General features: G+C 42.3%; 1 protein-coding gene across 1 annotated transcript in view; it reads left to right on the top strand.

Moving 5' to 3' along the window:
• The first annotated feature begins 153 nt into the window (after nucleotides 1-153).
• actn3b (actinin alpha 3b) overlaps nucleotides 154-20,676 on the top strand; it is a 27,435-nt gene continuing 6,912 nt past the window's right edge. Inside the window, exons 1-7 of the mRNA XM_063894893.1 lie at nucleotides 154-532; nucleotides 16,529-16,643; nucleotides 17,139-17,258; nucleotides 18,038-18,124; nucleotides 19,100-19,187; nucleotides 19,386-19,464; nucleotides 20,271-20,352. Of these exons, the coding sequence (XP_063750963.1) occupies nucleotides 395-532; nucleotides 16,529-16,643; nucleotides 17,139-17,258; nucleotides 18,038-18,124; nucleotides 19,100-19,187; nucleotides 19,386-19,464; nucleotides 20,271-20,352 (709 nt within the window). The 5' untranslated portion in view covers nucleotides 154-394. The remainder of the gene's footprint in view (nucleotides 533-16,528; nucleotides 16,644-17,138; nucleotides 17,259-18,037; nucleotides 18,125-19,099; nucleotides 19,188-19,385; nucleotides 19,465-20,270; nucleotides 20,353-20,676) is intronic.

Here is a 20,676-nt window from a genome sequence, read left to right as displayed (position 1 = left end):
CTCTGGTGCGACGGGGCGTTATTGACATCCCACCCCACCACTCAGGAGCCAGTTCACAATGCCCGCAGAAGACTGCCCCGCCTTTTAAACCATTTTAGGGTCAGAACCTGATACCCAAGCTGTCGGTTCCCATACTTATTGGGGTGCGGTCACGTGTGCCACTGTTGACCAGGAAAGGAGCACCGGGCCAGCAAGGTTTTCTGGTAGTGGGAGCACCACCTCCGCACAGGCACCTCTTACCAGTGGAGTCTGGTCTTCGCAGCCCCTTAACTGTCTCTCCCCCCGACAGCGAGACCCCTCGTCTCAAAGTGGCTATTGCCCTCACGGCGACGACTATTGCTGATAATTTTTTTTCTCATAAGTGAGGGGGACGTGAAGTCCTGACAAAGGCGGCATGATGACAGCTGTCGAATCCCACATGACATACAGCAACTCCTACACGATCAACCAGGAAGAAGTGTACATGACCCAAGAGGATGACTGGGACAGGGACCTGCTGCTGGACCCCGCATGGGAGAAGCAGCAGAGAAAGGTACGTTTGGATTTGGAGGCTGCGAGCGCTTGTGCCGCGTGCGTAATTACCCACAGATTGACCCATTTCCTTCCACTAATAATGAGTGACTTTTTATGCATTTTAACATGACAAATGCTTCGGTTTCTGAATCACTGGCCCAACTGTCTAAAGTCTAAAACAGCTCAACATGAATCCGGGCATCTGCTGTCCTCGCACCTGGCACTCTGCTGGAAGCTGTGTGTGCAGATATTTTAGGCCGCGGAACTTTCTCAGTGTTGTCTTTCAGTTACCCCCGATTGCCTTGCGAAGACTATCTAAATATAATACCCCCCTCCCGAGTCTTTCCCCCTCAGTTGAATAATAACTTATGCTTTAAAATACATAAAAGTAAACCAGGGTGTTTAAAAAAAACCTTTAAAAGAAACTCAAGAATTAAGTGGAGAAACTTACCTTCTGTCGTTTTGATTTAAACCATTTTACCCAAAGTCTATATTTAGCCACAACATCTGTTCTTAAAGGTCTAACTACTTAACATCTGGAACAGACACACTTTGGAGAAGTATCTAACATTAAATCTTCAAAATCATACTTTTATCAATAGGCATAATAAACGTTTTAATAGATACCAAACACTCCGAGATACAACCATTTTCTTATCATGCTATGCAGTCTTTGGGCGTATGGGACTGCTGTTTTCCCAAAAATATAACTAAATGTATAGAATAAACAGAAGCCTAGTCACATGTTCCCAGAACTAAATATAGCACGACAGGGGTTACAATTACAAGACACACATACAAAAAAAAAGCTTTGTTTTTCACGTCTCTGATTGATTTTGCTTAAATAAAAATAAAATTGGTGAAAATATACTTTAGCCGGATATTGTCAGTTGCCTAGGCGACCAGCCTTCGTGTCCGCGTGCAGGACGAGTTCGACAGGTGCGTTTAATTAGCTGTCTGAGCTAAAAGTCAACTGACGTCTGCAGCCGCAAAACCGGGACCAAAACAACACCTGCAAAGGTTAAAACACGTCAATATCAATTGTATAGATGTTTTTTGACCCTTAAATTACCCTACCAGACAGTTTTAGTTTAGAAAGATGGCAATCAACCCCGGTAGTTTTTAATTGTTAGTTTCGCCATGGTCGCCATCTTTGATCGTCGTCCTGCAGAAATCCGGGAGCTCAAGAAAGTATCTGTCAGGTCGATACTTTCTTGTCGTTTGTAAGTTCAATTCACCTAGTACTTTACTTTGTTTCCTGCTATTATGGTAAATATATTACAGAATATTGTTCTGAAACTCTACACTCTAATGTTACTCCTACACACTTGTATTTCTCTCTCTGACATGTCGGAATAAATCACCCAAGGCCCAATTTACATTTATTGTACACCTTAAATTGTATGATAACAAAATCACAGACAGACAGAAATACAAGCTTAACAGGTCATTTGAAAACATTCACCCTTATTTTGAAGACATTTCAGTGTATTTTATAGGTTATTTAAGTACCAAAATAAAAATACATAGTGCAACAAATGTGATAATTTAAATTATGTACAACAATATAAATTCTAATTTACATTTAGAAACTTTTAGAAACATTCACTTCCTGTCACAATTTCTCTGAGTATTGTCAACACACATGTACTTCAAACTTCCTTCTTTGTGACTGCTCCAATGTTGTTTCTTGTAATGTTGTGTACTAGTATAATAACACCAATATGTATTTTGTACAGTCTTTAAGCAAGGAAATAGGTTTAAGCACTTCTTAAGACTTGGCTGCTCTTATCTGTTATGTTACTGCTTAATTAGAAGTTAAATAATGTGACTTATACTATGTTTAAAGTCCAAAAGCACCCTGATATATTATTGCTTCTAACAATGTATACCCTTTTATCTTTGCTGGTGCCACTATTAGGGATAATCTACTCTAATCTAACCTAATCTCATTGTATCTAACCTAATCTAATAACGGCTAATCTACACTGTTGTGGTTCATTACAGCAGAGAAAAGAGGAGCATTTCTAACATGTTTAGTTGTAGGGAATCTTCAGGTTTGTTCTGTCGGTGCAAAATGTCGCCCACCTATAGAGCCAGAGCACAGTGACAGGCTGAGAGACCTCAACAGATGGTGACAGAGAGGGAGAGAGAGAGAGATGGCAAGGCTGGTAGATATACACCCCGGGTTGGTTTCACAGACCTACAAATAAACATCTTCCTAAAAATACATTTAAACTTGCCCGGCTCCAGCTCCTCTCCCTCCCTGCCTTCGTCTCCGGCTTTCTTTACGTCTTTTCTGCTGTCAGGTTAAACACCATTCTTGAAAAATCCCTTGGCAGCTAATGTTGTCTTTTTGTGTCAATTATAAGTCACATTTTGACGCCTCATTCCCCTGTTCCTGAATGTAAGACGATATACTAGGCCTTGAGAAACGTTGCATGCCCCTCTCTTTAGTCTTCACCTCCCCACCTCCCAGGAGAGGAGGTCACTGTACTCCATTGCTCTTCTCGGCATGTAAAATCAAGCTTAAGGAGCTGATATCAGCCCATGAATATAGCCGGTGCATCATTTTGCAGTGTAATGAATATGAAAGGAAGTCTTTCGCACCATCTGTCTTCTTTTATCCTGGAAATTTAAGTGGAAAAATCCTCTCACCACTTGTAGTAAAGTGTTTGTCAACACACAGAGATGCCGAATCTGACACCGGACATTAGAAATAGTCGTACGTCTTGACGCATTGGTTTATATTAATCGTGAAGCTGATCTTATAAATTGCCTGCTAAATAATTCATGGCTTGGTTTGGAGCTGGAGTTGGATTTAATACGAGTTGGCAAAAACCGTGTTAGATTTTGCATCTAGCAAACAGTGTCAGATGGAAGGAGATATAAAAGGACAGAGTTTGGCTTCATTTTTTTTTCTTGGCAATATCTTTTCTTCAAAGCCACTGCAATCCTAGAAATAAGAAGTGCTGGGTTGTCAATTTAGCTTAGAAAAGGCCGGATCAGGACAGAAGTAGATATTTCCCTGAACTCCCAAAGCTAATTGATGTCCGCCTCAACCAGATTCTGTGTGTAGACTCAGAGAGAACATAGAATATCCACCAAAAAGTAGTGCTCTTTATAAAGGGGATCAATGGCTTTTTAAAGAACTCGCTACAGTATACTGCACTGAAGAGATACAACTCCGCATGTGGCTATTAATTAGAAAAGTGCTTCATCATAGATATAAGCGGCTTCACAGTGCTGCAAACTTTTAATGAAATTACTTGCTTTCATTTGTTGTAGTTGTGCTTTTTTGTATTGAAGTGTTATTGTAAATGTCAATCCGGGAAAAAAGTTCACCACAGTGACTGAAGCCGTCTTCAGTTTCACATAGTTTAAGAGTTCAGCTGCTAAGTGAATGACTGGCTGCCAGGCAAGGCTTATGCTAGCAATAACCAATAAATAGCCATTACATAGGGTTATAAACAGGGTAATGGGCCCAGCTGACCCATAAGCCTCATGGTGGATGTTTAGTGTATACATGTATAGCCACATAACACAGAGGAAATCAGGTGATGTTCAAATGTACCTTTATCTGAGAAAGTGTATAAAGTCATTCAGTGTTTTGTCCATTGTCATACACTGTACCATTCTAAGTTCAAGCTAGACTTTTATGTAGAAAAATACTCTCTGTTGGGTTTTGTCCCTTCTGGGCTACTGTAGAAACATGCTGGTACAACATAGCGGCTAATTTGAAGCTAACTTAAACGCCACGATTCTTAGTTTTAAGTGTCTGTGCGCAAATGAACACACAATTCTAAATATAATATTCAATTCCTACCAATACAACCACCTAAATACTACATATTGGCCCTTTACCATTGTAAGGAGGCATGAAGAAATTGACCCAATAGAACATTTATATCATGATATTTACTCAAACGTCAATATAATGATAGCAGTAAAAAGTGAAACTCAAGTTCACAATTACTGAAATATGTTTAAGTGTTTTATTTAAAACATCTTGTTAATTTTTTGAATATTGATATGAGAATCAAATGCGCAGGTTCAATAGGGAATGATCATGTGTGCGTCCTAATTGAATAACCATGCAAACAAATAACGGATGAATTAGTCTTTGGGAAATTATTGCCTATTTTTTGGCCAAAAAATTGGTGTAGTTTTGAACATTTATACCCAGGATTCAGAGTAAAATAAATGCATAATTTCTGCATAAATTCCACAGGGTTTAAAATGGATGAAGTGGTCAAAAGACTGATCACCTTCAGATTCAAGAGTGATAAAGTTACATGGAGTAATGGGATATTTATCCACTCTACCTAATGTAATGTCCCTGTGTGTGGGCGAGGAGAGATCTCGGGGTGCTGCGTAATCGAATCTATTCTTGTCTAATCTCATTCTGCTCTTTTAACAGCTCAGCCTGTAGTGCAGCAAGCAGACGGGGTCATTGATCCTTACCTGCCTGATGGTTCCCCAGACAATACTCAAACACTGGCTCTCTCTGTAGGGAATACATGCGCAGAGATGTGCATTGAAGGTAGCTTAGCGAACGCTGCTGTACTTATTGGATGACGGCAATATGTAAGCAAAGCCTGCTGACATTTAGTGTGAATTTGAAATCAAGTTAAGGACCTTTTTATATGTTCCCTTCACTGTAGAGACACACTTTTGCCTTGGCATGCTCTTATTGTCTGATAAAGGATGTATTTATCTGTCTTTTTTAGAGGATGATTTAGAGAATTTAAATGGATGAAAGAAATGATTTATTTATTGAGTATAAGGTACAGCTCGGACACATTTACTGCCCATGCTGCTGTACCTTATTCCAACATGCAACTTGGCATCTTAGATTTCCCTCCCATGATTCATTTTGTCAGGGTCATGTGATCCCCCGTGCAGCAACAGTTACCCTGTCAAGCTGATCTCTGGAGCCCTCAGCATATTTTCACTCAGCAGACCGGAGTCCTCTCTGACATGCTAAAATGAGGCCCCCCAGCTACAAATGTGGGATTATCAGATTTTGTAATATTTAACATGTTTACTTTTGTAAACAACGAACAAAAAAGCCAGTGTTTATGCGGTGGAAGGACATAGTGTTTCATAGTGTCCTTTATTCTCTTGTAAAACTTAACACAATCTTAGTGAATTATGGCTAATCTTAGAATATTCTTTTTATAAATTCCATTCATAAAATGTCAGCGTTCAACAGAAGTTTAATACGCCTTAGTTTTTTAATTTAAGCGTTTATTGTAATTCTTGTTACTTCATTCCAACCATGCAGAGGGCCGGATGTAATGGCTCCTCTAAAGATAACTCCATTTGAATTGTGTTTAAATAATGGCATTGATCGGCGCAGCTCGCTGTGTCTGTGTGGAGCGATGCATGTGCAGAGTAAGTGTACCGAGGGTTAAACATAAGTGGAGAGGTGAGAGAACTTGCAGTCAGATCAAATAGCAGTTGCTATTCCAGAAGCTGTGCCCATGTAGGGAGGCTTCTATAAACTGCTTTAGTGCAGGATCCCTGGGAGGCTGCAGGAAGGGCTGAGATGTGGGTGTGCATATGTGTGACATATTCTTCTGTATTTTACAAGCACCAAAGTGTTTCCGTTGAGTTATTCTGCCTGGGTTCCTGAGGATTTGGGCAAAGACAGAAAAGTTCATGTTGTAAAGCCGAGAGCGGACACACGATACGGGCGCAGTGTCAGAGTCCTCCGGGAGAATGTAAAAATGATGATTGATGGGCTTTGAGAGCAGTCATCTTGATCTGATCAGAGCCATCCTGATGGTCTGTAAATGGAATAAAATGTTGGATTAGTTGGAGAAAATTGCATGGTTGATGGGGGGGGGGGGGGCTTTTGTGCAGAAAAACGCAACCTGTGCTGTCAGCAGATGAATCATTTCTCAGTGTGTGCTGCACAGAGCTGCGGCCGTCTGAGTTTAAGTTATTATTATTCTTTACGCTCAGTGCCGGTGCTGAAAATGGAAACTTGTTTATGAGGAAGCCACAAGCTGCCAAGTGTATGACCTCAATAACAAATGACATACAGAGGATACATGTCCGACCACCACCAGAATGTCACCTCAGGTCCTAACGGTGTCACACTCAAACGCCGCGTTTATGTCGGCCAGTCGGTTTCTTTAGTAACGAAACTGTTCACCAGACCTGTCTTTACGCAGAATAAGAATCAGCTAAGCTCGTAATGTTGGGGCTGAGTGCTGGCTGCATGCAGGGGGTATTTATAGGCAGCTGGTAGCAGAAGTTACAGTCGTCAGTGGGACGTCTGCTGAGATGATGGGTCTCTTATAATAGGACTGAGGTCATGAAGATATCATTATGTCTTTTATAATGGCGGAAAAAGCTGCAGTCGCTCCAGTTAATACTTATAACGCCCAAAGCTTTGACTTTATCTTACTTTTAGACAGGTAATGGGAGCATTTAAATGTACAATAGCCCTCAATTTGGTGCAGTTTGAATGACAGAAGCCGTCATTATAGTCAAAGTTGCAGAGAAAGATGTTTATTAGCTGCTGCATGCTTAGGTGTTAGCAGCGTTGTGCTAGCAGCTAAACAAGGACTTCCTGATTGACTGACAGCAGTTTCACAACGTAGAAATAACCAAATTGAATCCGTATTATACGAGATGTTTAAGGGGTAGAATTAGAATGACAAGGTGACGGTGACTTTGCTCTTTTGGCTAAATGAATGCTGGGAAACGTAGCTGGCCTGCATGTCCCCACGGACAGTTTGACACATACTGTAGGCCGTGATGATCAAGGCTCCTGTTGGGATGGAATTAGCTGACTGGAGATCTGCCTGCACACTTTTGCCTCTTATTTCAGAGAAAGAACTTGCCCTCTGAAATTAGACACACCCCCCCCCCCCCCCCCCCCCCCCCACCCACCAAACCTGTCCTACTCATGCCAGCCGCTCTGTCATAAATCCTCCGCAACCACTTACACCAATTTATGTCTCTCGTGTCAGTCTCCCGAGTCCAGAGCTCATTAAACGACAAAAGACTCGGCATGCTGCAGCCATCAGCCCTGAACCTGTACTCTCACCTTTTTATTCTCCGCCATCGATCACGCGCTCAGTCAATTCATCTGTTCACTCGTGTAACAAGAAGGAGGCTGATGGCAGTGTTAGATTGAACAATGAAGGACAAGGCAGCCCTGTGTGTGTCGGAGTGTGTGTGCAGTGCAAGCAGAACATTGGGGTTATTACGTTCAACCTCACTGACTATTGGAAGTCACAGTGGTGTGAAGAGTTACTTGTGACCTTGTTGGCTAGTTCACCGTGTTTTCATACATAACAGAGCATCAAAAATAGCATGTTTTTGCTTCTGAAACACTTTATTTTTATTTCTTTAACATGTAATTGTGCTATCCCTGCTTTATGGATAGCAGTGTCAGTCTTTGGAGGAAGGTGCCCAGAGGATGAGTCTTTGCTGATCCACTGACTCTGACATTATGATTTTGAGTGATTTGCCTCTGCAATTATAGGATGGACTATCTTCAGTCGATATTTCCTTTTGTTTAGGACCTTATGACCTTTCAAACCAACGATTTTCCCGTCAGTCTCAGTGCTGATTAGCAAGTGTTAGCATGCAAACATTGTAAGCTAAGCTGTTGAACAGATCACAACTGCTAACATTAGCACGTTAGCATTGTCATGGTGCACTTGTCAGCATGCACCCTTGACCTCATGTTTTCTGTCAAGGTCATAGCAAAGGAGGAAACACAGCACAGAATTCCCTTTATCTTCTTAGCCATTACTTCATGATGCACCCAAATTAAATCTAGCATTACGACTTCCTCATTTTGCAACACAGCCAGACAATTATAGGTAATCTTCCCCAAGTAAGGCTATATGAAATTGGAAATGAAGGAAAGAAAAGGCCACTTTATTCAATATGGCACCAATTGGTAGTTGTTTTCTCGAAATAATTACCATAGTATTGACTTCTTGCCATCATTAAAAAAAAAACGACAGTGTTCCTGCTTTTATGATTGCTGTCAGCACTTCTGGCACTTGTGTTGATCAAACACCTGCACACACACACGCACACACAGTGAGACAGAGCTGGAAGGGCACATTGTTAGTTTGTTGGCGTGCGTCTCTGGCTGGCATCATTAACCTGGTAGCGCAGCATCCTGGAAGCATGTGGAACACAATGTGAGGCAGCAGAATGGAGCGGAGCGGGACACAGTGTTTCCTGCGCTGAGTTGAAGCAATTAATATGACGCAGACGCAGACAGATGGTCGTGTCAAAACAAATGACTGACTGGAGCAGGTTAGCCATCCGTCCATGAGAAAGTGTTCAGCCGCGGACAGATAATAAACGAGTACCTGGGTTGAAGATAACACGGGGCAGGATTGTTGGTATCTGTGGTCGTCCTATTTCTCAGAGCACATTCACACCCCTGGATGTGGCTCAGCATCTGATGAGTAAACCCAGCATGGCATTGTGGGTTTACAGTCTTTATAGGGGATAATATAACATTCTGTTCAACAAATCTCGTCCTTAAATCTTTAAAAACATTAGCATTGCTCTCTGTGTTCACGGCTGGAGGGCTGTCTCTCATCACCTGCTCCACCTGTTCCCTCCCCAGCTGTAATCCCCCGTGCCCACAGAGCATCACACTGGCATCTGGCACCGTGTTGATGCACATGCTCTCACTAGAAGGGGGGTGTCCTAGGCCTTTTATCCTCTAAACAAGAACATAAATCCACGGGTTTGGACTCGGGCCTCGCTCTGCAGGCCGGCTGTGGTGGCCCGGTTGTCAGCAGGGTCTCTGGGATATTAGCCCGTTAATCCTCCATAGAGAAGAGGGGGGGGAAAGCATGGGTGATAAATTGATGCTGGGGATTTATTCACTCACTGTAAACTTGCTGAGCATGTAACCTGAAAAAGTCCTTATAACTACCTTAGTTCTCAAGTCTTTGCACCATAGTGTTCATTTTAACGTTTCATCTGCCAACTCACACCTGTAGGTTAATTTATAATCCAATCCTCTTTTAAAAGCTTTGAGTTTTGATTGTAAGCTAGTTGATTGGATGCCAGTTGTTGCTGCAATCCTTCAAAGCAAGTAATATCTACTCAAAACTTTGTGTATATCCATGTGATGCAAGTACTCAAACCGAAAGCAGACTTTCCTCTCTTTTAGATGTATCTTGTTTCAGGGGTACGTAGAGGTGAAACGACGCCAAACAATTGGTTTAAATGAAGTCCATCTTTCCTATCTTGGCTAACATCCCGAGCAGGATTTAGAGAATGGAAACAGCTGACTTAAGTTGACTCAGAACTCTATAAAGAAAACCACATGTACTAATGTCAACAATCTTTAGATATCACTTTTCTCTGATGCTGGCAGCGATCTGTACGACCACAGATGTAGTCGTTGTTTCGTTCGGAAACGATGAACAGTAACGAAAGGATCTGCAGCAACAGATGTGACCTCACCGAATCTATTTATAGAGTATAGGAGGAAGTTGTGGTTCCTTAGCATACGTGTAAAAGATGTTATGGGGGAGGGGGGGATCAGGCGAGTCCCTTTAGTTTTTTATGTCAGGGTAGAGTGGGGGAATTGTTTTCTGGAGTCATTGTCCCAAGTTGTTTCTGTAGTGTTCAGGTCTCCAGGTCTGTTTTTGAGTGGTGAGGGTATTTAAAGGCCACAAGGGGAAGAAGAGATGGGGGCGAGAGAAGGAGAGAGGGTGGGGGCTCCTCATATCGTCTACACCTGTTGCCTGTTGTAACTCCTCTGACGCATGACAGTGATGTCCACATGAAGTCAATCGGAGAAACAAACATGATCTGAAGAAGCTATGAAACAAACGTTGTATCATTAGATATTTAACCATTAATATACGTGTCTTTCAGTTGAATAGGAATCTCTTGAGAAACTTTGTTGGTGTTTATTTGGTCTGTCATCACCACCATAAATTTCACACTGTTTCACCATTTCTATTTCAATGACTTTATATATGGAGATGTGTTAGTGGAGGCTGTGATCTCTGTGACACTTGCTCTGACATAACACATATTTTAAGGCCGTGTTGTTGTTTTAAGGTTGAGGACTTACTGTCGGTGAATGCAACTGTCAAACGTGGCGCTCTTTGTTTTTTCTGTTGTGAGCAGATATTAGATTTTACGTTTGTTGACTTTTTGCCGAAGCCTCAGATGGATCATATTTTTATATGATTTGAGCACAGTGGAAGAGTAGATCTCTTGGGCTGACAGATGAGCTGATTTAGCTCTTTTCCTCCGCTCTATTATCTGCTGACAGATGAACCGAGGCCATTTCTCTTACTCTGTTAGCTTTGTTCAGCTTATAATGTCATAGTGAGACTTTGAGGCCAATGGCTAGGATAATATAGAAGTCAGGCGGCGATGTAAATGAACCCAAAAGGGGCTTTATACATGCTAAAAGATCCAAACACACCGTTGAAGAGTAAAACTCGTATAACAGTGCAGTCTTCTATTCAAAAGCCTGATGAAAGGAAGCTTTATGGCTTTATAAATCCAATAACTGAGATGCAGGGATAACAGGGAGCCCTTTGTGTTGAGTGTCTGTGTTTTAATAACGACTGACCTGGGCTCTGTTGACTTTGGGAGCTCATTGTGGGGGGAGGGAGCACATTTCCGTCTCTGTGCACAGCTATTGTTACAATGTGGTTTTAAAGCTAAGACTAAGGTCCGTTAGATGTGGGATATTTGGGTTTATAGAATATGTTGAAGGTAGGTTTATAGTTTCATGCTGCTGTATTTGTGATAGTTACCTACCGAGTTAAAGAATAAACAGTTCTGTTTTTATTACTGTCTCTCGATTCAAAGCTACCCTTGGAAATGTTTTCAGATTGCGTGTGTCCTCCTGTGTCACGGACATGGTGACCTTTATAAACAGAAGCACATGGTGTTTTAACATGCTGCTATTATTGTGGATGCTGTGTGAGTGTGCTGTGATTTGTTTATGTGGCATATGTGTGTGTGTGTGACTTCTGAACAGGTGTGTGACAAAGGTAGTGGACAGGTGTGAACGGTGTCAACCATGTCACCCTTGCAGGCGGACTATTTTTACATGGGCAGTGAGACATAAATTCCTGTGTTAAATTGATATAAGGCACATAAACTGTATGCATACCAGCTGAATGTTAGCTTTTATGATTGAGGAGCAGCACATTTATCGTGACGCCTATAAAGCAGACTCTGGATTTCATCTCAAGTGCTGAAAATTGCATTTTTCTTCTGATATGTCCTTAAGAATAATGTAGAAATGCATCTAGACATAGCATGTGTGCTCGTGGCCTGCTATCAATATTAAAACCAAACAAAATAGAGGGGGTAGAAACAGAATACCTGGATTAAAAAGGAGGAGGTGTATGGCTTGATGTTCAAAGCTGCAATAAGAGAGTCCCGTCTGAGTCACTAGATGACTCATTTAACTCTGATGATATTGGCCTCATAAAACTAATGACAAATAGATCTTTGTCAGTGCATTTGTGTGCTTCAGAATGAGCCCATTTGAAAGCGTTATTGTTTTCTGATTGTTCTCCTCTTCCTAGGCCGTAGTTTTTATATACTTCACTGCAGTGGAAGGTTAAAAAATGCACCAAATCTTGCAGCACAACGCTCTCCAGCGATTCAGCTGCAGATGGATGGATGCATGTAGGCAGTGTTCCCTGCTCAGTATGCACATTCTCCCTCCAGACGAACACCACGCCGGCATATTCCTCTAATGAGACCGCCCGGCCCTGAATTGAAGGTGCTAATTAGGGAAATCAGCTACTGAAGGCTCGTGTAATTACATCTGCACACTCCTCTGTGGCTGAAGACTGGACACCAGTAGGGGGGGGAGAAATCACAGAGAGGTTAGGTGTAAATTAGCCGTGTCCTGCAGCTTTATTAAATTACCCACCTTATTAGCAGAAAGTCTTGTGTTTTATACTGTCCAAAGACCTGGTCTGAGGCAAAAACTGAGGGGGGGGGGGGTGTGTGTGTGTGTGTGTGTGTGCAGCAGAGAGGACAGGAGGTATATACCTGTAACAGGGTCAGCAGGAGGTCATTTTGTCTTTTTATGTTCTGCCACATGGGTAGAGTAATTCTGCCCCAATTTCCAGGCTTTTATTACATTTTGTAGTTGTTTTGTGATTATATATTGGGGTTTGTTCGGCCCAGAAGTGCCTGAACTTTGATTTATGCAGAACAAAAGATTTGGTATCGTTTTCTTATAAGAGCTAAAACAATGGCATGACCAAAGGATCTAACTTAGAGTAGTTTGATTAGGTTTAACATTTTAAAACAACAAGTTTTATTTTCATTGGTTCAATTAATTAAAAATGTCCTAAAAGTGAAATTCGATCACAAGGCGACACCTCGGTGCAGAAACTAAAACCTCCCACCTTTCTTTATGATATTAAAGTTTGTACTTGAACCAAACTACACCAGAGCTTTGAGCGAGGAACTCTGGAGTGCAGATATTGAACGTGTCTCTTTTCTTTTGCTCATGGCTTCCCCCCTGAGGCCGGCCGCTGTAACTCCAGGCAGTGCTGCGGTTACTCTCTGTGTGTGTGTGTGTGTGTGTGTGTGTGTGTGTGTGTGTGTGTGTGTGTGTGTGTGTGTGTGTGTGTGTGTGTGTGTGTGTGTGTGTGTGTGTGTGTGTGTGTGTGTGTGTGTGTGTGTGTGTGTGTGTGTGTGTGTGTGTGTGTGTGTGTGTGTGTGTGTGTGTGTGTGTGTGTGTGTGTGTGTGTGTGTGTGTGTGTGTGTGTGTGTGTGTGTGTGTGTGTGTGTGTGTGTGTGTGTGTGTGTGTGTGTGTGTGTGTGTGTGTGTGTGTGTGTGTGTGTGTGTGTGTGTGTGTGTGTGTGTGTGTGTGTGTGTGTGTGTGTGTGTGTGTGTGTGTGTGTGTGTGTGTGTGTGTGTGTGTGTGTGTGTGTTGTATTGAGGGTCAGCAGCCCTGATTCGTAGTTATGACAGGCATTCAGCTGGTCCACCATGACCTCATTTTACAAGAAGGACCTATGAGAGAGGCCGAGCTGAGCCAGGCCAGACCAACAGGTGTGTGTGTGTGGGGGTGATGCCAGGATGAAGGGTGACTTCATGGCAGTGGACTCTGTAGACCACCGGCATTACAACCAACCCTCAGGATGAGATAACAGACATGCAGAAACAGCAGTTTGAGACCCGGCTGCTGCAGACGGTAGTTCGTTATCGTTTAGCAGAATGAGTTCCGTTTTGTAGCTCCAGCTTTATTAGGCTAAGTGAGTCCTTGATTTGGTTCTAACATCCTCCTTTGATGTCTGCGAGGTTTCTCCCCTCTCGTCTTACGCTCTCTCTGTGGTTATTATTTTATACGTATTCTTCAATCCTTCCCCCTCTCCTCTCCCTCCGTCTTGGACTCTTACAGTTCACCTCAGGAATCCTGCCTTCTCAGCTGTCCACTGGTGTCCCATAGCAAACCGATTTAGCCTCCACCCCCCCTCCCCTCTACCTAATTTAAACCCCCCTCCCAGCCCCTGCTCCTTTGGCTCCCTACCTCCTTCCTGCACCTTCCTCTCCGCCGTGCCCTTGTGGCCTTTGTGAGCTGGATAAGGAGCCTGTCTAAATTTGGTCATGCATGGCAGAGGAGACGAGCACCTGCTGGGACCCCGGCTTCTCCGCTGCAGACCCTTACATCGAATTACACCGGGGCCGGGGCATTCCTGTCACTCCGCACCGCTCCACTTCACTGCCTCGCTCTTTCTTTCTGCCACTGTCTTTCTTTGCCATTTAGATTCTGAAATTCACTTTGAATTGATAACGCGTAGTTAACTAAATGTACTTAAGCATTAAAATGTGTATTTCATACCAATTATATTGGATTCATGCTGAGTTTTGTTGTGAAAACCTGAAGACTGGTTAAAGAGTTATTTGTAAGCAAGTTATAAAAATGAAGGCAGTTTATTAAGGTTATACAGGTACTAGAATAAAGTCTACACTATCAAAAATCAATAAGGTGGAAGAGACAAAGAAAGGAAAAATAACCATAAAAAAAAAGGCACTAATGCAAATAATGACCGGAATGGAAATTAAGTACTTCAATATTCCATGCTTGACCAGCGTTGCAAAACAGAAGGCTGGTCACCATCACATTATCAGAGCACATGTAGATGCTTAACGGTATCACTTGGTTGCTTCCCATCAAACTGTATACATGCTACTGATTATATTGTATTCAGACATGTGTGAGGTTGTCTGATGCAAGGATTCACATCATCCTTTATCTCATGGGCTATCACATGTCAGTCATAATTAAGTAGCACTTGGTGACACATTTTCCAGACTCGAGTCATTCAGTTCAAAAGTGCATAAGCAATGTTGTAAATTTTCCTTGAATCAGCTGATTCTCTCAGCCCTAGTGTCTCCTTAAAACATTCTGCCTCTCCTTTCTGACTTCTCACATTCGGTCACTCGTGGGGTTTCTCTCGGTCAGAAACACCTTCCTCTCTTCCTATCTGTCTCTGGTGCTTCTCTGTCCACCATGTTTCTCCACAGTCACACTCCAGTGCAGGCAATGGACACAGAAACACACACACACCCACACATCGCACAAGGTCGTATACATTTAGTTTTAGATGCTGTAATGTAAAATGTATGCTGTTACCTACAGAGCACAAAGCGTGTACCGCTGCTAATTTATACTCCTGTCTCTCTGTCCTCTCTCCGCCCACACCATCATCTGTAGTTAGTTATTCAGCTCATGTACTTATTCTGCTTCTGCGCCCACACATCCTCCGAACCCTGGCGAAGTTTCTGCTCTCCAGTGGCAGCTCTTACACACACACTCCCTCCGCTGAATGTGCACACACACATCCCATGCTCACATTTGAGGCTAAACACCACGAAAGCCTCTCAAAATGCCATTCAGAGGTTGATTGAATGGCCTGATGGAACCGATTGAATTGTCCCTGACGTGCACGGCCCACGCCATTAGGCAATTTTCCAGACAGACCGAAAGCAAGCACTCAGCGGCTGAGAGCCATTTACATCCCTGTCTGCTTTCTGCCCATTACACACGACAGCAGAACCTAATGAACGGTTTGCTTTCTAAAACCAGAGATCTGGCGCCTGCTCCAGCTAACTGCTCGACACAACACATCAGGCTGAGCGACAAACTCCAGGACCTTCATGCTGACTCGTACTGTTAGGACAGAAATAAATACGGAGAAATGGCCGAGAGCATCAATGCCTCGCTCTTTCAGTTTTACTGTACCTTACTGTAAATTAATATGTGTGACGATGCATTTACATAAAATATAACATCCCCAAAACAATAATACAGGGTTAATGAGTGTGTTAATCACTGATATGCATTTAGAAGATCAATTCAGACTGGTTTACCAGTGTTTGGTGCATTAAATGCATCTAGTTTTATGAGTGTTTTGCAGAAGTGTATTTATTGATGACTTTGCAAGAGAAACAGAAGACTTTTTTTTGTCTTTTTGCATTTTAGTCATATTTGTAAGTAATAATATATGAAAAAATTGACGGATTTACTTTGTTTACTCAAAACTTAAAGTCAGATTAAAATATTCTTGATTTTAATTTATTTTTTCTCTGACGATCAACTCAAATATTTTCAATGACCTGGAGTTGTAAATGGAAAAAAGATCAAGAAAAGCATGTGTTTATTTACTCATTTCGTCATCATCCTACGCCTGTGGCGAAGACGTATGTGTGATTTTCCACAAAGACAATAAACAATCTGAAAACAATAAACAGAAGTCGTGTTCAGCGTGTTCAGGATAGTGCAGTCGGCGCTCGAGCTGACGTAAAAGCCTCGGCCTCCGCTCTCTCTGTGATGATAAGGTCACAGATCGGGGTGGACAGTTGATGCCTCGCGAAGCTTTTTGGACCCCGCTCTGAAAAGTGGATCATGTTGTTGTTGTGTGTGTCAGGTATAGTTATAGTGCTGTCGGTGTGTGTGAATGCGTTTGTCGTGCAGTGAGAGGTGACACTGTTTCTCTCTATCTCCTTCAGACCTTCACAGCTTGGTGTAACTCCCACTTGAGGAAGGCCGGGACACAGATCGAGAACATTGAAGAGGATTTCAGAAATGGCCTCAAACTCATGCTGCTGCTGGAGGTCATATCAGGTGAACCTCTTCAGCCCACACACACACTTTTATCATCGACATCCTGAGTCATCGTGGAGGATTTCCTGTATTCATCCATGGAAAAAAAGCTGTTTGGAAACTTTTTCTCATCCAGTTTTAGAGTTTTCTAGGCATCAGATAATTATCTCTTAATTTTTACTACTTTTATCCTTAATCTTTTACCTTTTCTACTCATTAGCACACATCAGATACAGGAACAGGGTGACGGCTTACATAACAGGGGTTTAAACAAGAAAATCCAATTAAATCAGAGAAAAAAAACACTTATTTTGAAGAGAAAATGAAATGTACCACAGACTCACTATTGCGTCATCTGAATGATGGAAGCTTAAATAGTGAAGGTTTTTCTTGGAGCCTAACTGTAGATTCCCCAAAGAACAAACCCTTCTGAAAATGTAACCATTAGGGCTTCATCTTCATTTCATCCAGTAATACTGTAGTTTCAGCTGTAGTTATTTGTTCCTTTTCTTTCAGGTGAGAGGCTGCCCAAACCCGACAAAGGCAAGATGCGTTTCCACAAGATCGCCAACGTGAACAAAGCTCTGGACTTCATCTGCAGCAAGGGGGTGAAGCTGGTGTCCATCGGTGCTGAGGGTGAGACTCCTCCCAACGACGCTCCCTTTCATTATTTCACTCCCGCTGCTACCTGTTCTCCTCGCTGTTAATTAATATTCCAAGGTCCCGCCGTATTTGCATTTTCCTTGGACCTATTTCTGAGCTCCAGGTGGCTGTTTAAGCTCCCAGCGTTGGGAGGATTCAGGATACACAAGAGCTTTCATTTATCCTGAAATGCTTTAATTTACTCCGTCTTTTATTCATATATCTTGGATCAAATCACTTCTGCTCTTTTGTTGACTCATGTGGTTTGATAGTTAATTCAAATTATTAAAAGCTCTATAAATGTTATCACTTAAGAGATGAATTATTGAACTACAGGGGAATAAACTACAGACAGCAGAGAGGCTACTGTAGCAAAAATAAATAAATCGGAGTATTTCTTCAGCTTTGACATTTCAAATTCAAATTGAACGCTCAGATTTTCCCCGTTAAACTTCTAAATCTGCTCCACTCTGAAAACTTTTCCCTCGCTGAGTTTAGTCGGTCAAACTCAGAAAACATTCACACACCGCCACACTTCAAAGGCAGTTAGCGAGTCTTCATGTGACTTTATTTTACGTACGGTTTTCTTCCTCTCTGTAATTGCAGTCAAGAATGTCTTTGAGCCCCGCAGCAGCCTCGGGGCGGACCATTAAACCTGATTCAGCCGCAGAATCACATCCTCTAACCTCCTGTAACCCCAGGCCTGCTTCCACTCTCTATATAATGTGTTTTTATCGCCATGATTAACGGATTATCCGGTTGTGTCTTCGCAGAAATCGTTGACGGCAATGCGAAGATGACCCTTGGTATGATCTGGACCATCATCCTGCGCTTTGCCATCCAGGACATCTCTGTGGAAGGTGTGTGTGTGTTTACATACAACACTGACATACAAAACACGTGTTAATAAGTGAGCTTAAGAAGAGCTGGACTGTTCCTTTTTGATGAATCCTGGCTAGCTCTTTCTCCCCCCCCTCCCCATTTCCACTCTTTATGCTAAGCTATGCTAACCGGCTGCTCTTGCTTTCATCATTTCATTTCATCATTAGTTTGACATGTGGAATACACACATGTCAAACTATTCCTTTTTAACTGTTATCGGGCACTATCATCAATCACTACATCAGGCCGTTTTCACAACACTACTGAAGCTGACTGACGATAATCACCACATCGGTCACGTGAACAGAACACACAGTCGTCTTTGTACTGTCAATCACTGTCTCACTAATAAAGTGGGGAAAAAACACATTTGATCTTTTTACAGAAATACACTGCATTCTCCTTTTGTCCCACATCACAGTAACACACACTCATTTACATGTATAGTTTCACACACCCTCGCATATCTTACACATTTATATTCACCCTTGTGTGATTTGTCGCAGTTAATCAGATCCATCTTACACACGTCTCTGCTGCTCCTGTCCTCTTGTTGTCAGGCAGCTCGACTCACTATAACTGTATAAAGACTGCGACCTTGTTCGCTGTGTCCTGACCCTCAGTCCATCTTCTTTAACTCTCCCTTTATTGCTCCTGCTTCTTAATATCTTCTGCTGTCAGATATAGACTTCGCTGTGACCCTCCTAACCTCTCCACTGGTGCAGTAAACTCAATCTGCTATAGCTTGACTCTAAAAGCCAAGTTTGTGAACAGACAAACCCTTTGGTTTTAACCAGATCTTGATCATTTATGTAGGTTTCTTCAATCCCTCTCCACATTAAATCACCTCTCCATAAACACCTGATATTCCCTCCTTTCCTTTTGATAATAATGCTGTTTTTCTTTCATCTGTCCCACCATGCTCACCATCTCCCCCCCTTTGCTTCTTCCAGAGACCTCTGCTAAGGAGGGTCTGCTGCTGTGGTGCCAGAGGAAGACCGCCCCCTACAGGAACGTGAATGTGCAGAACTTCCACATCAGGTGGGTCGCCTACGCCCAGCTGTGGCATGAGCAGGGAACTGCAACCATCTCTCCGTGTTCCCCTGAACAGCCGGCTCCTTTCTTTTACGCATGCTTTACCTTATCCATCCTCCTTGTGTCTCATGACTCTTAAACTGCTTTACTCTTTTCTTACTCATGTTTCCTCCTCCTCCTCTTCCTCCTCCTCTCGCGGCTCAGTTGGAAGGACGGCCTGGCTCTGTGCGCCCTCATCCACAGACACAGACCTGACCTCATTGACTACTCCAAACTGAGAAAGGTGCCTTGTCCTTCCTTCCCTTTCTTTTATCCTCTTTTCTGCTGCTTAATTCGCTTTGTCTCTCTTCATACTGAATTAAGATGCCCTTCACTCCCATCTATTTCAATCTGTTCAAAATAGTTTCGTTGCATTTCGAGTGACATTCTGTGAAAATGCTCTGCAAGATATGACCTCAAGTATTTCATGACCCAAGCGTAGTGTTGCCACATCAACTCTTTGGTCAATGTGATGCCAAAGGATTTTCTAATTCACATGAATATATAATCCAGTGGCTCATATTTACAGTGCTTATAAGTCACGTACAAGTGCTTCTGTTTAGCATAGGATTTAAAAAGTAAACGTCTACACCTGTAGGAGTATAGATCTCATGTTATTTAAAAGGTATAACAATAAATCATAAAGCTGTTTTCCTTCGTGTTCAAAAGGGTCAAGATGAAGCATAACAACTTTTCTAGTCCTACCCCCTGTAGCAAACGTTGCTCATCCAAGTCAAAGTTCAGTTCATAGTCGTCAGCAGTCGGGATATTTGACTCGTTTTAAAAAAATAATCAAATCATCTTTACAGGTAAACCAAAATATTAAGACAAGAATAATCCCGACATGTTTTTAGTCCCATAGGAAAGTGCAGACATCCTCCCTTTTCAAAGGTTTTGAAACGAAAATGAGATTCACCACTTATAATATCTGTTTTACGAAGTGTACAAACCTTCCTTCTGTTTCAGCCCTCAGTGTTGACTCTAGTGTTATAATTCTTGTATTATTGGCAGAGCAGAGCTACATGTCTGACAGTTCTTGTCTCCCCGCAGGACGACCCCATCAGCAACCTGAACACTGCTTTCGAGGTGGCTGAGAAGTTCCTGGACATCCCCAAGATGCTGGACGCTGAAGGTGAGAGAACCAAATCTTGGAACAGTCAGAAAGACAAACATCTGTGTGTGTGTTAGTGCTGGATAACCTCCTCTGCAGCACAGTGCAGTATGAGGAGGAGAGGTCCAAATCACTTGAAATTCAATCATTAGCATAAAAAAAATAATGCATGAGTCACTTTAAGAGCTTCCGTTGAGGTGGGCTTCGTTCTGACCTCAGAATTTTTAGTTGTACTGTAGGTTAAGTGGCTAAAATGACTCATGCATATCATCAGTAAATCATAATGTTCTGTAATTAATGTTAAGTTATGTTTAAATATGGACAATCACCTTCTTAGTCGAATAC

The sequence above is a fragment of the Eleginops maclovinus genome, chromosome 11 (assembly GCF_036324505.1).
Source record: "Eleginops maclovinus isolate JMC-PN-2008 ecotype Puerto Natales chromosome 11, JC_Emac_rtc_rv5, whole genome shotgun sequence".
NCBI classification, from domain to species: domain Eukaryota; kingdom Metazoa; phylum Chordata; class Actinopteri; order Perciformes; family Eleginopidae; genus Eleginops; species Eleginops maclovinus.
Note: the sequence above shows the minus strand (reverse complement) of the source record. Positions and strands in the feature narration are given on the sequence as shown.